This window comes from Lepidochelys kempii, chromosome 21 (assembly GCF_965140285.1).
Source record: "Lepidochelys kempii isolate rLepKem1 chromosome 21, rLepKem1.hap1, whole genome shotgun sequence".
In the NCBI taxonomy this organism is placed as follows: domain Eukaryota; kingdom Metazoa; phylum Chordata; order Testudines; family Cheloniidae; genus Lepidochelys; species Lepidochelys kempii.
In genome coordinates this window covers 4,975,255-5,000,201 of record NC_136400.1, presented here as the reverse complement: position 1 = coordinate 5,000,201, position 24,947 = coordinate 4,975,255, and the positions used below count along the sequence as shown (strand labels likewise).

Genomic DNA, 24,947 nt, shown 5'->3' with positions numbered 1-24,947 from the left:
CAGTTTGCTTATGGTCCACTGTCTCAGAGGCAGCAATAGAGGTCAAATAATATGAGCAAATCTCGTGATCATGGACATAGGCAAGAAGTTTATTGTCTTGTGCCCTTAGAACAGTCTCTGTGCTATGTCCTGGTCCAAGCCCTAATTCTGAGGCATCCTGGTCACATGCTGTTGGAACTTCCAGAACACCTTGCTTCTGCTTTGATTTGTAAAAATGTATTTATTTTTTACTACAGTATCTCAAAGTGTCTGCCGTGCTCCACAGTTCCCAAATGGAAAAATGCTTCCATCAAAACCTCAATATGTCACTGGAGATGGTATTACGTTGACGTGCAAGGCGAATTATGTCTTGCCCAATGGTGCAAAATCTATGACTAGTCACTACAAAGGAAACAATGTGTGGGATCCTCCTGTACAAACCTGTCAACATAAGTCTAGATAAGAATGTCATGGTCCTTTCCGCTGTTGCTTCACAGGCATGTGCATTAACACAGATGTTTCCAAATGCCTAGAATCTGCAGAAGCAACATTACCATTAAACTCAAGTTTAAGATAAATAGCTTTTAATTGTCAGCCATTAGAGTTTCTGCATTGAGGGGGAGTTTAAGGTTTTGATTATCCTTAAATGTACGCAGTAGCTATTATTTTCTAAGTTACTTTGCCCAGGAATGGGATGTTGAAGAGTTTTTCAGGGTGCAGTTATGGCTTCTTGAGGATTGGGAAGCTACTGTTTTGCAAGGGGCTTGGTGATTATGGAAATAGTACTTCTCAGAGAGAAGCAGAAGTAGTGGCTGTAGTTCCCTACTGGCTTTTACTAGGCAGGAAGGCCATGGACCCATTTCACAGCTTGTGGTTTAAATGTTTTTTTAGGGTTTCCTGAGCTATGGCATACATGGTGGAGTCGTGCTGTTGAGTTGTGGAGTGGATAATATGATCTGTTCAGGGGTGGATTTGTCTTTCCCAGTTAAGCTTGACTGATTATCAGTGAAGTAAGCTGAGAGTTCTTGGTAATGGTCAATGCTTGGGTCTGATGTCTGGGCTGAGTAACCCGAGGGCTATGTGAAATAGCTTTGCTCGCTGATATTGACTCACTGATGGCAGAATAGAGTGCTCTTTTTGCTGCCTTCACTGCAGTGACGTAGTCGTGCAAGAGCCAATGCTGCTGGCAGGTGCATTCAAAATATTTTATTCATTAGTGTGCTTTATCTGCCATAGTTCATCTGTGAACAGTGGTGATAGTGGTGGAGAATTGAGCAGCTTGGGGCCAAGGCATCAGTGACAGTGGACGTTAGATGTACTAACTCATTGGCAGCTTGGTCTTGCATGTGTGTGACTGTGAAAGTTTAAAACATAGAGGAGTTCAGGAGTCTTTAGGGGCATAGTAGCTGTGGTTGTTCACTACCTTGGTGGAAGGAGGAAGCCTCTGATCTTTGCCTGGATGAGGAGGAGGTGGTGGTTAGACCAGGAGAGTCGTACACTGGTGATGTCTCAATAGCCACTGCTAGGCTCAGGATAGGCTCTAACATATGTCTGGCTGCATGTGTGGGCCCAGAGACTGCCCTGAAGAATCCCACAGAAGCCAAGGGGACAGACCTTTGTGTAGCATCTGCATTGTCTATGGGGAGGACAAGATCTTCAGGACAAGAAATCTTCACCCCTTTTCCACCACATCAAGTACAAGTTAGTCTTAGCTTCTAAGGCTGTACACAGTTGTCCCTTGCTTACCTGTCCTTTTTTCATTTGTTAGCCTTGATGTTCCGTGTGACTGCCTCTCTAGCAACTATCTCTATATCCTACCTATAGGCCACCCTTCTTATCTTGCCAGACCAGCTCCTTCTCCTTAGGAGGCCCTTCTAATATGCTTATCAGAAAATCAGGCAAGTAATCTGCTTGCATGTTCTGTTATGTCTCTTAGAACATTAGCTGTTTGTGAGAGATTGGTAGTTATTCCCTGCACTGCCCTTGCCAAAGGACAGTACATCGAGCTGTCCTGTGAATGATCGTTGCCCAGCTTCTGGGATGTATGTCCTTGGCCAGACATGATAAATATTATTGAGTCATTAAATTATTTAAAATGAATCTGAGTCCAGGGCACGTCACTCCTTTATTTTTACTACAGTACCTCCAAGTGTCTGTGGCGCTCCACAGTTCCCAAATGGAAAAATGCTTCCATCGAAACCTCAGTATGTCACTGGAGATGGTATTATTATCTTGACCTGCGAGGTGAATTATGTCTTGCCTGATGGTGCAAAATCAGTGACTGTTCACTGCAAAGGAAACTGTGTGGGATCCCCCTGTACAAACTTGCCTAAATAAGTCTAGATAAGACTGTCATGTTCCTGCTTCAGAGGCACATGCATTAACACAGATGTTGCTTTTGCAGAGTCTAGGCATGAGGAAACTCTCTCTTACAAGGTAAATAGAGATTCTCTACTGAGGGTGGAGTTAACATTTTACCTTTTTAAATGGACTGAGTGACTATCTTAAGAGGTTCTAAAACCATGTGCTTTCTTGTCCTCTTAAATCTGGGGCAAAGGGCTTTTGTTCACAGGAGCGCTGCAGATCTGTCTGTTGCTTTATCATCTGAAGCACCTTGATGTATACAGGTGTGGAATGGGGGGTTACAGACCTTTTTTAAATTGTTTTTAAAATATGAAAACTATTTTAAAGGGTGGGGCATAGCACAGGTACAACTAAAGTTTTGTTTGGCTTTATTGGTAACTGTTGCTCTAATGTGATTTTTATATAAGATGAGGACTAATGTACCAACAATTAATAGATGCCCTCTAAGTAAAATGGAATATTTAGTATGTGGAGTTTAATTTTCATTTAAGTGGAACTTTCACACCAGCTCTGTCTCTGCTGTCTTTGTCTGATCTTTCGTAAAGCACCAATGCCAAGAGCACCAAAGAATGCACTCCCCACAAGGGGAGTGCATGCTGCATTCTTCATATTGGAGGGGAATGAACTCTTAATAGAGCTCCTTAAGTGACATGACAAACAGCTTTATTAATACAGTTTTTGAGCCTTTTTCTGTCCTAATACTTTCTCTATTGATGAAGATTAACTCCATGCTGTGTGAGGGGCTTTCAGACTGTTGGTTGGATGGCTATTTTAACTCTTCCAGTGCCTCTCATTAGCTCATTTGTTAGGATAAGCATTGTATAAATGCCTATACATAAATAATAGTAAATCACTGGAAATAAACAGGTCCATGAGACTGTAAGATTCCTGTCTACATAATGTGGCTGTTTTCCACTCCTTCAGAAAATCAGTGCAAAGTAGACAAACATGAAAAATGTTGAGTAAGTTACAGAACAGGTGCTCTGAAATGTGTTTGGTTCTAACCAAACATCTTAAAAGTAGCAGAAAGATTCAATGGGGTATGTATTTTAAAATGCATGTGAATGGAAATATTTTTAAAATGGGAAGCCTAATCTCATTTGCACTTGGGTTTTGTATTACTTTGTTTTAACAAGTGTGTGTTTCACTTTTTCATCTTCAGAGGTTTGTCCAGACCTGGTCATCTCTCATGGAAGAGTAAAGTCTGGAGCAAAACCTCATTATGTTGTTGGAGATCATGTTACAATTGAATGTTATGCAGCCTACACAATGCCTGGTGAACCTACGATTCATTGCACTGATAAACTTAAATGGGAGCCTGTAATTCCAGAATGTAGACTACGTAAGTATAAATGTGATAAATTCTAAAAAAACATTTTGCAAAAAAAATGCATATTTCATATTGTATGACACCCGAATGCTATCTGGGATTCAGGAAGTTGTCACTTGGGGACACTTTCTCATTTAAGAGGTATTGTTAATGCACATTGTTTAAAGAAAAAAGAAAAGGAGTACTTGTGGCACCTTAGAGACTAACCAATTTATTTGAGCATGAGCTTTCGTGAGCTACAGCTCACTGATGAAGTGAGCTGTAGCTCACGAAAGCTCATGCTCAAATAAATTGGTTAGTCTCTAAGGTGCCACAAGTACTCCTTTTCTTTTTGCGAATACAGACTAACACGGCTGTTCCTCTGAAACCCATTGTTTAAAGAGTTTGGGGTGAGACATGGCTAATCCCTTTCTATTTGAGAGTTTTATTATATAAATTAGCCTTCTATTAGATTTTATTTATCTAGACACAGTACTTGGAAGACTATTCCGTATGTCTTTTATTTTTAATTGGTTCTTGTTCTAATTTAACACTTATGCTGGATTTTCTTGGAGACAGTCCAGTAGAGATTAATACATGTACACCTCCTTGTATAATTACCATTCATGCTCTTAAATTGAATTCACCCTTTTTTGTTCTAGGTGTGTACATCATAATAATTTGTGGTAAGTACTTTATTAACACCAAATGAGATACATGAAATATAAAATAAGCATCACTGTATAAAATCAGTGTTTTACTTCTATTTCAATTCGTTGTACGTGACTGCAGGAACGTACAGTGATTTCGGAGTTTCTCTTACTGAATTACTTGCAAACTCCTTTGCAATGCTGTAAAGTTCCTGAAAAAACTGATCAGGTGTATTAGCATCAACTGCTATAAATCATAGTTTTAATGTAAAGTGGGGTTTTTCTTGTTTGTCATCTATGTAATAAAAATCAGAGCAAATTTTTTTTGTTAAATTCTGCAAAGAATTTGAAGCACATTTTTGGCTTTGTATTGGAACCTGTTGGGTTTTGTTGGAACTATAATTAGGCAATAACAGGTCCATCATGAACGAGCTGTGCCTCCCCCATCTTACAAAAGGTTTTTCTCCCCTCTCCCTCCCTCTTTAGTACTTGGTTTTCAACTTTTAAATTTTGTGGACTGCTTAAAACAAAAAGATCCTCTCTTGGACTCTCTCTCTGGCATTCTTACTTCAATGCCACAACTCTCTGGCCACCATAGAGCATGGTTATTTTAACAAGCAGCATTAGGCATAGTCACAAGGTTTACTTACCCCTTGTGGTTGCAGCTGGGGATTAACTCTGCTGAGGCTGACATTCCCTTCCATCACTTGCTTATGCACCATCCCTCTTGGTCTCTAGGACTCAGTGCTTCCTCTCCATTGTTTGGCTCTCCAGCCAGATCACTATACAGCTTTCCCCTTTCACGTTAACAAAGTCACCAGACCAGGTGTCATTCCGGGCAGTCTTTTGATTCAAGATTGTGCCACTCCCAGTGGCTGGTAAGGAAACCCAGGCCCTCCCACTACTACAGCTTGTAGCTCAGGGACCCTACAATCAGGAGCCAAGGTCTGCACGATCTCAACTCTTACTGCCATTTCCATGGGCTGCTTCCTACACTGCCCTCTGCTGGCTTTCTTCTCCACCACCTTTCTGAGTAAACCCTTCCCTCAGAGCCTAGGTCTTGGGCTGCTATTTCTCTGAGTTTCCACCTTCTGTCTTCACTAACTCCAACAATAACTGCAAACTTCCACATTACAGCCCTTTTGCTTGCCCTTCCTGGCTTTATACAAGCCCCACCTACTCCTGCCAGATGGGCACTATCTTCAATTAGTGCTTGTCAACCAAGTCCCATGCAGCCTAACAGGTTAATTAGTCCCTTCTGAGCCATTTTAACCCCTTCACGGGTGGTTGTGATAAGGTGTTCACAGCAATTCTTAAAGAGAGAGAATGCCAGTGAAGCTCCCTGTAATGCAATGGGTGCAGCTTTACCATTTTGGGTCTTCTTTTTCCTCTCCCCTGAGGTAAGTTCACTAGCTGTGTGTTCCTTTGAGCACTGAGTATTTAATACTTTTTGATTAAAGATTCAGAGGTGGGGGGAGATTGTATTGTGGTTGAACACGTGCATTGCTAAAAAGCATCATGAACTTCATTTCTAAACCTGTGACGTTCGTTAATCATGGGTGTGTTCTTGAGCTAACAGTGACTTGTCACCCAATTAAATTTTTTTTTTTCCTTTCAAGTAATTGTAATCGCTGCAGTGATGCTGATAGTAACTTTGGTCTATAAGAAAATTTTTTCACAGAAAGGGTAAGTCTACACCTGTTCCTTGTGCTTGTTTGTCAGCTTCCTGATACCTTTCCTTTTTGCATAAGCCAGTATGGTAGCTACTTGAGCTTTCATTAGCCTTTGTATTCACTAACCTATGAAAAATTCTAGCTTTTAATCTACTTTTACAAATTCAGTGTTGAACCTGTTCTCACTTGGCTCTGATAATTACCCACATAAAAGCTGTGAATTAACCTTAAAGACTGCACATGGCCTTTTCCCATATAGTAAGGCATTTAAGCTCATAATGCCACTACATAAATCCATGGTACACCCACAAATGGAAGGATGCATGCAGTTCTGGTCACCATCTTAAAAAGATATTTAAAATTGTAAAACTATAGCGAAGGGCAGCAAAGGATGATGAGGGGGATGGAGCAGCTTCTGTATGAGGAGAGATTAAGAATGGGACTAGTCAGCTTGGAAAAGACCCAGCTGGGGGTGGGGGAATATGATCTACAAAATTATGACTGGTGAGGAGAAAGTGTTCACCCCTGCACATAACACAAGAACTAGGAGTCACCTGATTAAATTAATAGGCAACCGGTTGAAAACTAGTAAGGGAGTACTGCAGACAACCTGTGGAACTCATTGTCATGGGACACCATGAAGGCCAAAAGTATAACTGGGTTCAAGAAAGAATTAAGTTAATGGAGATGTCCATCAATGGCTATTAGCCACAATGGTGAGGGACACAACCCCACGCTCTGGGCTAAGTTCCCTAAACTTTCAACTGTCAGAAGCTGGGACTGAACAACAGGGGGTGGATCACTATTAAAATTGCCCTGTTGTGTTCATTCCCCATGAAGCATTTGGCACTGGCCAACGTCGGACAGGATACTGGGCTAGATGGACCGCTAGTCTGACTAAATATGGCCATTCTGAGGTAGGCTTAGTTCTGACACAGGACCCTAGGAATACAATTTTCTTGTGGAAGGAATATGCCTGTGCCCTGCTCAGAAGCACACCAGTTTTTCCCCCAGTAATTTAGATGGTAGCACACACTTGTGCCATCCTCATCAGGTTTTGTAACTCTGCTGCCTCCAGGGCAGCTGACATCAGTAGGGAAGAATCTGTAAGACCCATTGCTTGGCCATTCAAAATACTTTATTTTTCATGTCTGTCTGTTCCTCAAAAGTATCTTTTTCATCTCATCAAGAATCCATTTGAATAAATGTTTAACAGGTAAATTAAATCCCCCTGCACACCCACAACACAAGGGAAAGCTAAAACAGCATGCACGCATGTGTAACGTTCAATTTTTATTTTATACAATACTTTCATACTATTCAAAATACAAAACAGTAGGTAGTATGGAAAAAAAGATGTATAGTGTTTAAATTTTGAAACTACCCAATAAATACAAATGTTTGACATTTCATTTGTATAGATTCCTAGCAAACCTGTATAGTGGCAGAAGTAATTTTTGTAAATTAAAAAAAAAAAAGGTGAACATTAGAACCTGACCTTGCTCTGAGAACAGTGGGCCCTGCATCCATGTAGTTCTCAGGTAAGGACTGGAGCCTAACTGAATTCATGAGGAGTTTCCTCTTTGTAATACATTGCATACACTTTTCATGAGGTCCACTTTCTAGGACAAGTTATTTATTTTTTACGATGGTAATAAGCATTTGTTAGAATCTTATGGGGGGAGGGGAGTGGGGACAGAACATACTTTCAGAAATATTTAGTGTAGAGAAACTCAAAGGGATGTAAAGAACAAAATACAGGGCTTAAGCCTCACGTCAGCAAAGCACTTAAACACATGCCCAACTTTAAGCAGGTGAATAGTATGGTTGACTTCAGAATTTACCTTTAAGTGTTTTGCTGGATCCAGAGCATTAGCGCACCATGTGCTTTTTTCATTAACTAGACTCCATGAACCTTTGACACTTTTTAAGTGCAAGAGCCAGGTTAATTTTTAACAAATCAAAATGAGGTTTATGCTCCCACTTGTCTTCTGTGAAGGGCAGGGAGATTTGAAAATGGAGACCATTCAACAGACTGTTTTGGCTCCAATATTAGATATAGACTAGAGCTTATTTTGGAAATCGCTGCAGGCACCAAACTCTGTATTCAATTTCTAAACTTAAGGCTCCTGTAAAAATAATCTCACCAGCTATTTCCCTCTTTCCTCCACTCCCTTGGGCTTAACTCACCATGCATAGAGAATATTAATCAATTAGACTTCCCCCTCCTCTGCTGTTCAGCTCATACCAAACTAATGAAAACGGCCAAGAAGCATGCATGTTAAAGGCTAAAGTACCAGATGAAATTGAAGCATCTGCATTAAAGAATTAATTGAAACATTAAAAGGTATAGTTTAAGCTTCCTTTCCATTTGAAAATGTCCAAATTAGATGGCTTATTCATATTTCCAAGGGAAATGTGGTATGTAACTGCTATGCATTGGGTGAAGACCACAAGTTACTTTCATAAGTCTTCCTGTATGGTATGTATTTTTTGGACTAATTCATTCTCATGTGTTACCTCCTTTTGATAAAGGAGAAATATTGTCACTTCAAACCTGGTGATGTACAGTGGTCCTTATCAGATGCAGTTTGGTTTAAAGTGGTTTTTTTAAAGGCATGCATGAAATATTTCAGATTTTCATTTTAAAGTACTGGTGGCTTAAGTTTTTCAGTAAAATTGTTTTCATAAAATACTCTTTTGTGATTACAAGGAAGTAATTATAGCAATGTAGGGCTGGAAGAGGCTGCAAGCGGTCATCTAGTCCAGCCCCCTCACCAAGGCAGGACCAGTACAACTAGACCATCCTTGACAGTTTTGTCCTATCTGTTCTCAAAAGCCTCTAATGATGGGGATTCCACAACTTCCCTTAGAAGCCTATTCTAGTGCTTAACTATCCTTTATAGTTAGAAAGTCTTTCCTAATAGCCAATCTAAATCTTCCTTGGGTACAGATTAAGCCCATTGCTACTTGTCCACCTTCAGTGGACATGGAGAACAATTGATCACCATCCTCTTCGAAACAAAAAAAGTGTTAAAGTTTTTAGTAAACTACTAAAAATAGAAAGTCGAAAAAAGTTTTGACTTAGTAAGGAAACTGTTTCTATGCTTGTTACATATGAATTAAGATGATTAAGAGCAGCATTTTTCCTTTTGTATAGGAAAGTTTCAAAGCTGTATTAAGCCAATGTTCAGTTGTAAACTTTAGAAAGAACCAATACATTTTGTTCAGAGTTACAAACATTTCAGTTATGAACAACCTCCATTCCCAAGTTCATAACTGAGGTTCTACTGTACTTTAATTGATAAACCTGGTGGACCTGTATAATTGGCAACAATTGTGGTTATTCTTACACCTCAGTTGAGTCAAAATGTTTATTTCAAAATCATCAGTTATATTTCAAACCTATCAGAACAAGGGACCAACCTGCTGCTTTTCACTGTGCTCAGTGGTGACAAAGTTCTGGCAGTGTTTTTTAACACTAATATATATTAGTGCAGTGCAAGACAAAACAATACAATTTTGGGTTTACACTCTGGAGGGGGTGTGCACTTGAGTGCTGGACAATCCCAATGCTGGACAGTTTTACATGCAGAGATAACAAGTCCTTTGAAACCAGAGTTTCCCTTTATCCCAGTCTCAAATCCTTCAGTATGGCTTCCAAGAAGGTGGTGGTAATGGACCGGAGATCTAACATCTCAATCCTGGCTGCTTCCAAAAGGTTTATTAGAAGGATATTCAGTTAAAAAAAAATTAAGGTTAAACTCTTTTCTGTATTGTAACTGATAAATTTTAGGTATCTAGTTTCAAGTTGGATAGTCTGGACTACAAATTACATCCCTTACAGCCATGCAGCTTTTGGTTCTTAATTTATGCGACTGGTTCACATGTCTCCAACAGTCCTAAATATGCTTAAGGAAGTGACTTCTCAGGAGCATGGGATTCCTAGCTAATTGTAAAATAAACAGCGTTAGTGTTTTGTTGTTACCAACATTGTGACAATCTCTTCAACCAAAATAATCCATATATAACAAGCATTTCAGGAGAGCAGAAATGCAGGATGTTAACAGCTTGATAACTGCTTTAGTTTAAAAAAAAAAAACACCCCAATGTCATAGGAGCCTATTTGCATTTTAACTTTTTATAAGTGTACCTGCAGCCAGTATGTCTCTGAAGTAATAGAAAAGATGACTTGGAAAATATTGCCAGTTTTGTTAACAGGAAGAAATATGCTAAATTACCAATTAAAACAAATGAGATTATATGAAAAATAAAAATTCTAATTCTTGTTTTTGCAGGAAACATGTCTCCACTTCACCTACTGCTGAATACACCTCGTGTAAAACTTGATTGATTGGAGGGGAAGGAGCAGTGCTGAAAGAATTCTTTCACAGATGGAAAAAGGACTGCATTTGCACTATATTTCTGTAGTGGAATATTTAGCACCTACTTTCACCAGAATTGAAGATGCTTTCATCTTAGATTTTTCTTCTCCTTTTGTGATTGACTGCTGTAGACATGTACCGCATCTTTACTAAGGCACAAAGCCAGAATGTATACCAGTACCATCCCTTTTAGCTCACTTGTCTGTGTGAAATTAACTTATACAAAGTTTTGTGCCCATAGCCTTTTCACAGCAGCCTGGAATACTAAAACTCTGCATTCAGGGCATTATGCCAGCTGCCTTCTTTCTCTGCCTTGCAGCATCCTGCTTCCAGAAGAGACTAGGCAATGAGAGAGTGCGTGGTAAGTTCTTGATATGATTTATGTTGCATTAGTGGCCATATTGTTTAAATTTAAGTACCTCTATTTTAGGAAGGTGACTACCTACTGAAAGATATGGTGCCTAGTTTAATTTTCATAACTTAAGTTTTGCACATCATTCCCTTTATATTTGCAAGTACTAAATATGAAACTAAACTACTTCTCTTGCTGTCCACTGCTTTTGGATATACTGTGCATCTAAACCAGGTTTTTGTAACCTTCCTCTTAAGGCAATTAATTGGTCTTGGTGGGCAACAGGGGGAGTCTGGGTAGTAATTCTGTCCCAGTTAAGATTGCAAAGGACCGCCTTGAATGGGGAATCAAGAGAGTGACCACATCAGAAACACTTCTTGCGCCTCAGACTTGCTAGATAATGAAGGTTTCCCACTGGAAGTGATGGAAGATGCACACAACTGTACAAAGTGCAGGCACATACACTCTTAATTGCAATATAAAGACAATCTTGAGGTGGAAGTTGGATGAGGACAGACTTTTTTCCCCCCTTGCTGAAGGACAAGCAAACACTTGTCAGCTGAAACAGCTCAAAAAAATTATTACATTAGGGATCTTGGATAGGGGGTTTCCTACTGGAGTTGGGGGTCTTCGTGCATATCTGAAATCATATACTTTCCCATATGGTGGGCTCTGAATTGAAGCTTGGATTGAACTCAGCAGCTATAACTCGAAATGTGTATCATTATGAAAACTGTCATGATCTGTTTATCTCATAGCCATGTGTGGCAAAGCTAATAAACTATTCCTCTTTCTTTTACCACAGACCATCTAGGCAGTTCTGTTACAGGTTCACTTTCCCACAGAAGGAAGTGGATGCAATTTAAGTCTGTTTTTATTTCAGCTATTCATTGTTCTGTGTGATATGGATGTATATATTTGTATTAGTACTTTTAGCATTTCTGATCAGAAACATTTGTTTGAATAATTTTGATCCCCTAGCACACTATCAAACAGTAATATTCTGTGGGGTATGCTTAACAAGGAAGGGCTAGATTCTCAAAAACTTCTTGGTGTCCAGAAAAATCACTGGAATTCACAAAGTCTAGGCTGGCTGTGCAATGAATTGGGAGAATCAGAAGCCAGAGCATGGGATTCACAAAAACCAGCATGTTTTTAAGATGCTCCTTGCAAAAGGTAGCCAATAGGTGGTACAAAGCCAAGGCATATGTGCTAAGCTCTACCCCTCTCTGAGATTGGTACCTCCCTGCTGTGAATCCTGGGGTGTAAAGTACCTACACTGTTTTTGCAAGAAGCCTGGGGTGTTGCTCAAGCTTGCATCCGCTCAGTCAACATTTATCCATCATACAACAGCTTCTACATTGGTCCAGCAAAAGGGAGCATGCACTTAAGAGAGAGGCATCTGCTCCAGTGACTCTTAAAATTATTCACAGTGCAACAGGTTTCAACAAGAGATACTGAAAGACTCCTACCACATGGCTAGGGCACTCACTGAGCAGTGGCAGATCCCTGTTCAAATCCCTTCTCTTCCTCAGGTGGAAGGGGGACTTGAACCATGGGTCTCCCAAGTGAGTACCCTATTCACTGGGCTAAAAGTTGGAAGGAAAATCTGTCCCCTCTTCCCTGTCCTCTAGTCATTTTGTGCAAGCTCATCTATAGGGCCTTGATCTTGCTTACCTGATAGGGCCCCACAGATGAGCTGAGAACCATCTCGCTTTTCCTGGTTGAAACACCGTTCTGGGGTTTAGGCTTTAATTACAGTATCAAAATAGCTTTAACAGCTAGGACCCTGGTCCTGCAAAGACTTACATAGTGGGACTATTCACAATGTGTATAAGAAAACATTGTTAGACTGGGGGTAAAATTGTTAATTCCAGGAATTGCTCATAATGCCTATTATATCAATCATTGGATTGTTATATAGTGCCTTTCAGCATTAAGGGGGTGGAGGGGGAGCTATTTAAAATGGAAGGCAATTGTAAAATGCTACAGTGTGATTTTAACCATATTCCTTATTTAGTACGATTAATGTTCAGTTTATGAACACAAGAAGGATTTGTCTTGTATTCTTAATAAAGTGATGATTTTTAAGTGAAGTGTTTGTCACTCATTCTCCTTTGATTTTTAATAAGCAGCATGCTATGTGACTACTAGTCTGACTTATTTCAGATTTTGCCATTTCAATTTTACTTTTAAAAGTGTTTGATCCAGTTCATCAATCATCGTGTTGGGGAAAAAAATACTATTTTGGGTTGTCATAAATCAAAAAATGAGTTACTTGCATAGCTCTACTCCCATACATATTTTATACTATGCTCACTTTAGACTTACAGGGATGCAACGTATCACCATCCAGTAGATAAATTAAAACTGCATGAAGTAATATTCAATTTTAACTTCATTTGAAATATTCAATTTAAACACAAGTTATTGCAAGTATTAATCTATCAGGGGAGTTGTATTCAGATATAAATTTAACTGTCAGTTACTAAAGATGATGGAAACTGGACTGGAGGAGTGAAAATAAACCATGCTTGCACCTGTCAGTCTTTACATGAGCCAGAGGCCAATACTATCTTGATTTAAAAGAAAAATTAAATCAAAGTAGGTCACCCACAGTTGAAAGACAAATAGCTGTTTTACTGGCTTGCTGAATGTAAGTCACCAAGAAGGTGGGGGAGGGTGGTTTTTTTATATATGTGTGTGTATACACACCCCCACTCACCCCCCTGCACCTCCTTGTCCACTGAATAGGAAGAATCTGCACTACCCTATGTGTGACCCAAAACAGAGAACCCTTCATTGAAACTATTCCTACCAGTTCAACAGAATACAAGCACAAGTATGACATTAATACACACACTTACGGTGCAAGATGACACTTTTGCTGAAAGCATTCTGGGACCTCCGTGATGTGAATATAGGTGCTTGTGGAGAGGGGAAAAAGAGTTTCCATTAGTGTTGCTTTTCCCCCTACATCATAACCGATTTCAAATGGTGCTAGACAAAAACAAACTCTGAACACCAAGAGAGATCGGTCAGCCTGTGTAAGAGATGTTTTCCCAGCTGAAAGGAGGGGAGTCCTCTAGGTCACAGCCACGGGTCTGTTTGAAAAAAAAGACTGCTGTACCAATGGTCTGACTGGATGCTTCTGGATAAGCCACAAAAGCCTCTGAAACGTAGTCAGTTTGAAGAAACTTGCCTACCGTAGACCTCAGTATCTTCAGTGGTCTGCATTAAATATGGGAGGGTTATGGCTTTACTTGTAACAGGAGCTACTGGAAATAAGTAATCCTTGATGTTTTGTTTTTTAAACGGTAACATCTTTCTCAAGAAAATAGCCTGATACTCAGTACACGAGCTTCCACCACCTACTGGAAAGAGAAGGGGTCAGAATTTCAGAGGTGCTGAGTACCTACAGTTCCAGATAAGCACCTGCAGCTCCCGTTGACTTTATCACTACTGAAAAGCAGGTGCTAAAATACCATGATTTATTACGGCACTAATGGATATATGAAATTAACCATCATACCAGTCACTTAAGCTTCCCATATTGCTTATCTAGATACAGTACTAATCAGTCTTCACACAACCTGATAAGTGTTTTCACTGTGGACACTTTGAAGGATGAGGATCCACAAAGGTAACTAAAGCACTTAACTCCTATTGAAATCAGTAAGTACCTTTGTGGATCCCACCCATTATGCTCATCCTTACTTGGGTAAAAATACATTCCAGAGAAGTTCTTCCTTGCAACAACCCTAAATGTGACTGTTAAAAATCCAATAGCTAACTAAACTGACACACAAGGGATGCTTCAAAACTTGCCACTCAGTCTAAAACTAACCTGAAGAGTTGACCCATTTGATGAAGTTAGCAAGCTGCTTCTTGGATCTTCTTTTCCCATGTTGTAATTCTTACTCCTAGAACACTGATTTCAAATGGTGCTAGATACAAAGATGGGAAAATCTAAGCCACCATGTGAAACCAGCTTCCAGAAGAAGACATCTCTTTGCATGGCCACCATCTAAGACAGAAAAACAGCCTTCTTTAAAGTATCTAAAAAAAAAAAATGTTGTTACAGGATTATTGTTTCATTTTAGAGCACTGAAAGTATCCTAGTACTAATCACTCTTTGTCCTTAATTTTTTTTAGTTAAGATGGTGTCTTCCATTTAGTTATAATTTTATTTATTTATTTATTTATTTTGCTAAAATGGTCACTGTCTCAAAATGTAGGTTCACCAATAGGACAGCATTAAAGACTCTTCTATTACTGAGCCCCTGCTTAACCTGGAAACTGAAAAAAGCAAAACAGCATGTAAGGATCATTAGCCCAGTGTGGGTAGGCTCCTATCTTTAAACCAGGTTTGTAACTGTTTAAACTGAAGACCCTTCCAACTAAAAGGATTTATTGTAGCATTTGATAGGTCAGTGTGGATGGATCTGAACAGTGTTCTACCATAGGCAACCGTTGATCCACTGGATCATGGTGTACACGTAAGAGGTCTAGTCATGTGCCTGCCAAGTCCAATGCGAAAGTGACACAGCTTGTTATAAATTTCAGATCCATAGGTTGTCTGAGTTGGAGTCCAAGATTACAGCACACTTCCTTCTTTCTCACTTTGCTTTCATCCTCTGGGTCAAAGCCGCTTCATGATGAGCTGCACCCATTGCTGGATAGTCCCTCCAGATTGGACAGGATTCTGCTCACTTCTCCCAGCCTTCTACATTGATGTTGAACGACTTCATATTATTATTGCACACATTGTGGTACCACCATAAAAAGCGACCATTTTCTCGAGCCATCTCAAAACTTGCTTTACAAAATATTCTTGGGGATATGGTCTCCTCCCATTCTTCCAACATGACCGAGCCATTTCAACCTCCTCTTCTTGATAGTGGTCTGTAAATGTGTCAGTCCTGCACACTCCAGCACCTCTGCGTTTGGTATTTTGTCTTCCTACTTAATTTCCAGGATCTTGTGTAGGCATCTCATGTGGAAGCTATTCAGTCTCCTGTTGTGCCTACCACATGTAGCCCACATTTCTGACAGCATACGAGTCTCGTAGATTTTCACCTCAGTCAACCGTTTGCTGTTATTCCATGCACATTTCTCGAATACCCCAAAATTCTTAGCTGCTTTTCCAATCCTGTTGGTTCAGTCTGAGGGTCAAGATTCCTGCCAATCGTAGCAAAAGCTGTTTACGATGCCATGAGATTTACCCTCCAGAGTTATGTCAGGCATTGGTTCTTCCACCCTTCGGTATACGATCACAGAGTCATAGAATATCAGGGTTGCAAGGGACCTCAGGAGGTCATCTAGTCCAACCCCCTGCTCAAAGCAGGACCAATCCCCAACTAAATCATCCCTGCCAGGGCTTTGTCAAGCCTGACCTTAAAAACTTCTAAGGAAGGAGATTTCACCACCTCCCTAGGTAACGCATTCCAGTGTTTCACCACCCTCCTAGTGAAAAAGATTTTCCTAATATCCAACCTAAACCTCCCCCACTGCAACTTGAGACCACTGCTCCTCGTTCTGTCATCCGCTACCACTGAGAACAGTCTAGATCCATCCTCTTTGGAACCCCCTTTCAGGCAGTTGAAAGCAGCTGTCAAATCCTCCCTCATTCTTCTCTTCCGCAGACTAAACAATCCCAGTTCCCCCAGCCTCTCCTCCTAAGTCATGTGTTCCAGTCCCCTAATCATTTTTGTTGCCCTCTGCTGGACGCTTTCCAATTTTTCCACATCCTTCTTGTAGCGTCGGGCCCAAAACTGGACACAGTACTCCAGATGAGGCCTCACCAATGTCGAATAGAGGGGAACGATCACATCCCTCGATCTGCTGGCAATGCCCCTACTTATACATCCCAAAATGCCATTGGCCTTCTTGGCAACAAGGGCACACTGCTGACTCATATCCAGCTTCTCGTCCACTGTAACCCCTAGGTCCTTTTCTGCAGAACTGCTGCCGAGCCATTCGGTCCCTAGTCTGTAGTGGTGCAAGGGATTCTTCCATCCTAAGTGCAGGACTCTGTACTTGTCTTTGTTGAACCTCATCAGATTTCTTTTGGCCCAATCCTCTAATTGGTCTAGGGCCCTCTGTATCCTATCCCTACCCTCCAGCGTATCTACCTTTCCTCCCAGTTTAGTGTCATCTGCAAACTTGCTGAGGGTGCAAGACACACCATCCTCCAGATCATTGAACAAAACCAGCCCCGGACTGACCCTTGGGGCACTCCACTTGATACCGGCTGCCAACTAGACATGGAGCCATTGATCGCTACCCGTTGAGCCCGACAATCTAGCCAGCTTTCTATCCACCTTGTAGTCCATTCATCCAGCCCATACTTCTTTAACTTACTGGCAAGAATACTGTGGGAGACCGTGTCAAAAGCTTTGCTAAAGTCAAGGAACAACACGTCCACCGCTTTCCCCTCATCCACAGAGCCAGTTATCTCGTCATAGAAGGCAATTAGATTAGTCAGGCACGACTTGCCCTTGGTGAATCCATGCTGACTGTTCCTGATCACTTTCCTCTCCTCTAAGTGCTTCAGAATTGATTCCTTGAGGACCTGCTCCATGATTTTTCCAGGGACTGAGGTGAGGCTGACTGGCCTGTAGTTCCCAGGATCCTCCTCCTTCCCTTTTTTAAAGATGGGCACTACATTAGCCTTTTTCCAGTCGTCTGGGACCTCCCCCGATCGCCATGAGTTTTCAAAGATCATGGCCAATGGCTCTGCAATCACATCCGCCAACTCCTTTAGCACTCTCTGATGCAGCGCATCTGGCCCCATGGACTTGTACTCGTCCAGCTTTTCTAAATAGTCCCGAACCACTTCTTTCTTCACAGAGGGCTGGTCACCTCCTCCCCATGCTGTGCTGCCCAATGCAGCAGTCTGGGAGCTGACTTTGTTGGTGACGACAGAGGCAAAAAAAGCATTGAGTACATTATTAGCTTTTTCCACATCCTCTGTCACTAGGTTGCCTCCCTCATTCAGTAAGGGGCCCACACTTTCCTTGACTTTCTTCTTGTTGCTAACATACCTGAAGAAACCCTTCTTGTTACTCTTAACATCTCTTGCTAGCTGCACCTCCAGGTGTGATTTGGCCTTCCGGATTTCACTCCTGCATGCCCAACCAATATTTTTATACTCTTCCCTGGTCATTTGTCCAATCTTCCACTTTTTGTAAGCTTCTTTTTTGTGTTTAAGATCAGCAAGGATTTCACTGTTAAGCCAAGCTGGTCACCTGCCATATTTACTATTCTTTCAACACATCGGGATGGTTTGTCCCTGTAACCTCAATAAGGATTCTTTAAAAGACAGCCAGCTCTCCTGGACTCCTTTCCCCCCTCATGTTATTCTCCCGGGGGATCCTGCCCATCAGTTCCCTGAGGGAGTCAAAAATCTGCTTTTCTGAAGTCCAGGGTCCGTATTCTGCTGCTCTCCTTTCTTCCCTGTGTCAGGATCCAGAACTCGACCATCTCATCGTCACTGATCAGTCTTCTTGAAACTAATGGTTAAGCTGAAGCTCTTGCATAACACAGAAAATCTACCGAAGAGATTTTTCAGGGAAGATTCACTGTGGGCAACCAAGGCTGCGTCACCTGCAAACAGGAAATCTCTCAGAACCAGCTTTCCCCTTGGCTTTTGCACAGAAATGGGCTGCAGTGCTGCTCGCCACCACTACGGGCCACTGGACCTGGCAGAGCCCAGCTCACACATAGAAGACACTGCCAGGAGGAGGGGGAAGAGGAGCTGAGAGTACCCGGCGGCCACAGTTCCCCTCGCGCTCTGAGAGAAGGAGATGGCAGCGCACAGGAAACTCTACACAAGCCTGGGACCAAGCATCAGGCTATTTCTCCCTCTGGATCCCTGGGCTCTGAAGGGTATGGGGGCAGGTGTCTGGGCTAGGGGTGGCCCTGTGACTGGGCTCTGTGGGGTGGGGGTGTGGGTACCTGGACAAGGGGGGCCCCACATCTGGCCTCTGGGGGGAGGGAGTTTGGGTGTATTGGCCGGGGGGGTGGTTGTAGATGTCCCCACAGCTGGGCTCTGGCGGGAGGGGTTGTGGATGTCTGGCCCCCTGGCAGGCTTCTGTGGGGGAGGGGGGCAGAGAAACAGAGGTATTTTGAAATAAATTACCAAAATAATTGAAACTGGTATGATTCTGTGGTGTTATTTTGACAAATAAAATCTGCGCAATTTTAAAATATTCTGTGCAGAATTTTTAAAATTTTTTGGTGCTGAATTCCCCCAGGAGTAGTCTATTACCAGCAGATGTAAGGACAATAAGATAGGATTCTTTTTTGTTCCTAATATACTTTTAAATTCTAACAAAGGTACTGGTCCATTACTAGATGGAAATGATAGAATTGTCAATAATAAGGCAGGAAAAGCATAAGTGTTCAATAAATATTTCTGTTCTGTATTTAGGGGGGGAAAAACCATAACAGTCTCATATGATGACACTCTTTCCATTCCATTAGTATCATATAAGGATGATAAGTAGCAACTACTAAAGTTAGACATTTTTGAATCAGCAGTTCAAGATAACTTGCATCCGAGAGTTTTTAAAGAGCTGGCTGAGAGGCTCACTGGACCATTAATACTGATTTTCAATAAGTTTTTGAACACAGGAGAAGTTTTAGAAGACTGGAAGTAGCTAATGCTGTGCCATTATTTAAAAAGGATTAGCAAAGCGAACCTGGGTAATTATAAGCCTGTCCCTCCAAAATCAGGACCAGGCAAGATAGTATAAATAATTTAGGACTATTATTCCTGAGCTTGGTTCTACCTTGGCTCATACTAAAGATGGCTATCAGAGTCAGTTTGACACAATTCCCTGAATACAAACATTTTTAGTCATGCACTTTTTTGTTTTCCCCCTAATCAAGAAAATTATTGGGTGGAGTTGAAACTTTTTCTGTCCATTCATAGATTCCAAGACCAGAAGGGATCAGTGTAATCATCTATTCTGCCCTCCAGTATAACACTGACCATAGAACTTCCTCAAAATAATTCCTAGAGCATCTTTTAGAAAAACATCCCACCTTAATTTTAAAAATGGCCAGTGATGAAGAATCCACCACAACCCTTAGTAAGTGGTTCCAATGGTTAACTATTCTCACTGTTAAAAATGTACACCTTATTTCCATTCGGAATTTCCAGTCTAGCTTCAACCTCCAGCCACAGGATTGTGTCGTATCTTTCTCTGCAGATTGTTTTTCTTCCTTTCCTTCCCTGGAAATTACCTCTGCTCGTCACCCTCCTCTTCCAGAATCCACAGTTGTGGCTAGCATCATGCAGTACAGTAACCATCATCTGTGGATTAAAAAAAAAAAAAAAAAAAGCACAATGATCACTGCAGGAAGTGCCGTAAAACCAGTAATTTTAACATTTAGAACTGAATGTACAGCATCTCCCTTGGGCACCAAAATTTAGGCACCTAGAATCACTAGATACTTGTGAAAATCCAGGCCTTATGACTCCATATTTAGGCACCAATATTAATTGCCAGATTTTCAGAGGTACTGAACACCCACAGAGCCCATTGACTTCAATTTGACTACATTAGTGCCTCTGAAAATCAGGCCGCTAATTTGTGTGTTTAATTTTCAAAGTGCATAAGTAAGGCTAAGATTTTGTCACAGATATTTTTAGTAAAAGTCATGGACAGGTCAAGGGCAATAATAAAAATTCACAGAAGCCCATGACCCGTCCCTGACTTTTACTAAAAATATCCGTGGGGGGTCGGAGCTCTAGGATCCCCCTTCGCTGGTGGCTCTGAGCAGCAGGGGTTCCCTCTGCAGCCCGTTGTGGCCAGTAGCTGTGGGGGTCCCCGTTGCTGCCCAGGAGCTATAGGGGTCCACCTGCTGCCTGCAGTTCCCTGCCTCCACAGGCGGCAGGGAACCCTGCAGCTCCCAGCCGGCACTGGATTCCGGGACTAAATCGCAGCCTTATGCATAAGTGACTTAGAAGCCTAAGCCACTGAGGAACCTAACTAAACCAAACTTTTAACCACATTTGAAAATTTTGTCCAATAGTCTCACTCTGCTATTGAACATTTACTGAGAAGTAAATATAGCATTTTACAGGCCCAGTCACACACGCACTGAAATCAAAGGGAAGAGGCACATGGCCTTCAGTAGGGAGTTAGAGTAGATCTTTAATAAGGGCTCATCTTACTAACACTTCTGCTTTTACAAATTACAGCAAAGTACATATTCATTTGTGCTAAAAATTCTTATAAAGAATTAAAATCAAAACACTCAATCGCTACCTCTACAGAGGGAACATGGATTGCCTTTAAGAACATCTACCTTTAGAATTGATTGACTATTTTATATTGCAAGGAACAGCACCTTTGAAGATAAATGGCTACGAGTACTATATTTCTTCAAGAACCAAAAAATATATATATACACAATATAATAGACCATGAGGTACTACAATTTATTTGTAACTAAATTCATGATATACAGACAACTTTTTTTAAAAACCTCAAACCCATACTTGTCAAAACAAATGAAGGAAAATATAAATTCTGTGAATATAGAATGTTTGATTTTCTTTTTATATAAAATTCACTTATTAGCTAATTCACAAAATTCAATGATCCACAACAGGCCTCACAATTAGTGAGTTTCTACTGTACATTACACACAATTTGCATTACTTTCAGATAATTATCACGTCTTTCAATTAATACTCCTTTTTCAGTTTATTAAATTGTCCCCAGAGACTTGACTTGAAAAACCCTTTCACGGTTTTTCTTATTCCAAATAGTAGCAGTTTGGTTCTGACATGTAAAAATCTCAGCAATTAAACCAAGGTATTGCTTTAAATTCGTCTGATATTTTTGAAAACAAAAACAAAAGAAATTTGTTGCAATACCAGCATAGTAACTTCCTATTTAATCTAATCACAGTCTTTAATTCTTGCAGAGGTTTCTTGATAAAAGGACTTGAACGCTATTGAAATGAAAAAAAAAAAAAGCTGAGTCTCTGACATTTACTTCGCTTTAAAAACAGAAAACAAAACATTACCTCTCTGCTGAATCTTAAACAAAAATAAAATACAATTTTTTTTACTGTTCAACCACTGTTTGTGAAAAACTCCAGAGCAACAGAAGGACACACTGATGTTTCTCACTCTCCTTTTTTGTAACACACTGAAACCAATGGGGTTTTTACCCATGTTTTCTTCAAGTTAAAGGTTCAGTTATTAAAGCAAAGATCAGCAGAGTTTACCCAGAGTTCCTTTCCATTCGGCAGATATGCATTCTCTCCTCTCTCCCACTTCCACAAGTTTTACAACAGTATTCCTTGTTGTGGAACGAATTCAATTCTTAAACACAAGTCAGATTCAATGTATTGCTTTGCAAACAAACCTTTACCTTTCTTTTTTTTAAAAGGAGAGCAACATAGCAGAAATGTTGACTATTTTCACCTTTTCTAAAAGTCTGATCAGGCTAGAGAATACGGTAGGTAAGACATTCATTGTTTTGTAATTTTTATTTTATTTTATTTTTTGAACTTTAAAGTTTAAAATTTAGTTGAAAAGTGTACTGTACATGGTTGATGCTCGTAATATATAGCATGCAGTTGATGGGAATATTACCCAGTATGTAACAGGATAGTTGGCTGCAGATCAAAAACAACAGATTAGCCCCAGATTTACATGTAAAATGATGGGGGTTCCTTTTATTTTCTTCAAATTAGAGAATATGCTATTTAAAAGTGCATAAATCCATCTGCACACTTTGTGATAAAATAAAAGCAATACATATATATATTACATATCAGACAGACTGTAAGAAGAATGATCTGTCACAGAGTTAATCATGGGTTCAGATTGACTCTCCTTACACACCCAAAGCTCCCACTGACTTCAATGGAATCGGAACTCTAACAGATAAGGAAGTTGACTCAAAGCAGTTGTTTGTTCCTGTGTATACCAGCCACCTACCACATAGAAATATGCACTTGTGGGAAAACTGCCCTGAAAAGGCAGTTCTGTCCAGCAAGCTCTTGAATACAGATGTGTCACAACAAGCCATTTGGATTGCCCAAATGAGAAGCCAAACCTGCAGGCTGATTTTAAGAGAGACACAAAACGGCTGATGTTTTGGGCAGCTGGAGCTCTTGGATTTGAGAGAACCCAGCCAGTTACATGTCCAATTCTGTAAGGGGCTGGAAACATGCCCCCCCCGAATCCTGGTTTCTAGGAGAGAGTGTGGTATTTTGTAGCAGAGTAGATGCAGAAGTGAGCTGTTAGAACTGGGTCATGGGTGGTCAGATCTAGTGGTCAGAGCAGGAGTTAGGCTGAGTTGGGTCCCAGAGGGTCAGAGTCTGGGACAGGCCAGAGGTCAAACCATGAGTCAGGCGTCAGGGTCACCCACAAAGGAAAGCATATATAATCTCCTTTCCTGTGGTAAAAGGTGTCCCATAGCTACAATGGATCACTCATTCTTGTCAGGTATTTACCCCATGTCTATGCCTGCCTTCTGCACCTGCTTTCACTTTTACTTAATCCTTTTCTAACTGATTATCTGTATTGTTTCAATGGAAGTCAGTAATAACATGTGCAGGCCTGGTCCTTCATGCAAAGAAAATAAATTCCTAACCTAATTTTCATAGCAAGCTGAAAGACAGATCTGGAAAAGACAGATTTTAATTCTGGCACTGGTTTTTATCTGACTGTATTGCCTTTGATTCTTTTGTCTCCGTTTTATTTCTGTCAATCACCCAGAATGGGATTTTCAAAAACTCTTAAGGGCATTGGCATGCGACTCCCATAGAAAGTTAATGTAACTGGGTGCCCAATGGGAATTAGGTGATGGGATGCCGAAATTAAGAACAAATATACAAAAATACATTATACATAGGAATAACAGACTAGGTCAGACTAGTGAAGGAGTGGCACGAAATGTGAAAGAAAGCATAGTGTCAAATAAAGTAAAAATTTTAAATGAATCAAACCAGACACTCTCTATGGACAGAAATGTACACCTGAACGATACAAGTATAGCAGTTGAAATATACTGCTGACCACCTGACCAGGATGGTGACAGTAACTGTGAAAAGCTCAGAGAGATCAAAGAGGCTACAAAGGCAGAAAACGCAATAAAAATGGGGGATTTTAACTATCCCCATATTGACTGGGTACATATCACTTCAGGAAGGGATGCAGAGATAAAATTTCTAGACATATTAAATGATGGTTTTTTAGAGCAGCTTGTCCTGGAACCCAGAAGGGGAGCAGCCACTCCTGATTTAGTCCTACTGGGAATGCAAGATCTGGTCCAAGAGGTGAATATAGCAACCATAATGTAAATCAATTTAATATCCCTGTAGGGGAAAAAATGCCAAAGAAACCCATCACAGGAGCATTTAACTTCAAAAAGGGGAACTATACAAAAATGTGAAAGCCAGTTAAAAGGAAATTAAAAGGAACAGTCACCTGGGTGAAATGCCTGCAAACTGCAGGGAGAGTATTTAAAAACATCACAATAGAGGCTCAAACTAAATGTATACCCCAAATTAAAAAAAAAAAACAGTAAGAGACCAAAAAATGCCACCATGGCTAATCAGCACAGTAAAAGATGCAGGTAGAAGCAAAGAGGCATTTTAAAAACATTGGAAGTCGAATCCTAGTGAGGAAAACAGAAAGAAGCATAAAACTCTGACAAGTTAAGTGTAAAAAGAATAATAAGGCAGGCCAAGAAAGAATGTGAAGAGAAATTAGATATGGACACAAAAACTAACAGAAAACAAATTAAGTACATCAGAAGCAGGGAACCTGGCAAACAGTCAATGGGGCCATGGGATGATCAAGGTACAAAAAGCAGCACTCAAGGAATACAGAGCGGTTGTGAAGAAGCTAAATGATTTCTTTGCAGTGGTCTTCATAGCAGAGGATGTAGGGGTGATCCCCCAACCCAAACCATTCTTTTTAGATTACAAATCTGAGAAACTATCCCAGATTGAGGTATCAACAGAAATGGTCTGCAACACATCGATAAATTTAACACTAATGAGTCACCAGGACCAGATGGTATTCACCTAAGAGTTCTGAAAGAACTCACATATGAAATTGCAGAACTACTAACTGTGGTATATAACCTCTCTCTTAAATCAGCCTCTGTACCCGGAGGATAGCTAATATGGTACCTGTTTTAAATACAGGCTCCAGAGGTGATCCTTACAAACTAGGAAGCCTAACTTCAGTACCAA

At 40.6% G+C, this 24,947-nt stretch overlaps 1 protein-coding gene and 1 long non-coding RNA gene across 14 annotated transcripts in view; one reads left to right on the top strand and one right to left on the bottom strand.

Annotated features, from left to right (window-relative positions):
• Nucleotides 1-12,803, top strand: part of LOC140901506 (C4b-binding protein alpha chain) — a 33,566-nt gene extending 20,763 nt beyond the window's left edge. The window contains exons 7-11 of one of the 4 annotated variants that reach the window (XR_012155866.2): nucleotides 3,506-3,685; nucleotides 4,315-4,338; nucleotides 5,922-5,988; nucleotides 10,274-10,721; nucleotides 11,518-12,803. Coding sequence is in view for 3 of the 4 variants with exons in the window: in XM_073320456.2 (XP_073176557.1) it covers nucleotides 3,506-3,685; nucleotides 4,315-4,338; nucleotides 5,922-5,988; nucleotides 10,274-10,325 (323 nt within the window). In the remaining variant the exon portion in view is untranslated. Of the gene's footprint in view, nucleotides 1-3,505; nucleotides 3,686-4,314; nucleotides 4,339-5,921; nucleotides 5,989-10,273 lie in introns of all 4 variants that reach the window. The other 3 variants (XM_073320456.2, XM_073320457.2, XM_073320458.2) reach the window with 3 other exon arrangements.
• LOC140901512 (uncharacterized) overlaps nucleotides 1-24,947 on the bottom strand; it is a 62,581-nt gene that overhangs the window by 11,885 nt on the left and 25,749 nt on the right. For 9 of the 10 annotated variants that reach the window (XR_012155872.2, XR_012155875.2, XR_012155879.2 and 6 more), the window contains one exon: nucleotides 17,256-20,034. This is a non-coding gene — a long non-coding RNA (uncharacterized LOC140901512). Of the gene's footprint in view, nucleotides 1-17,255; nucleotides 20,035-24,947 lie in introns of those variants that run through there. The other variant, XR_012155878.2, reaches the window with a different exon arrangement.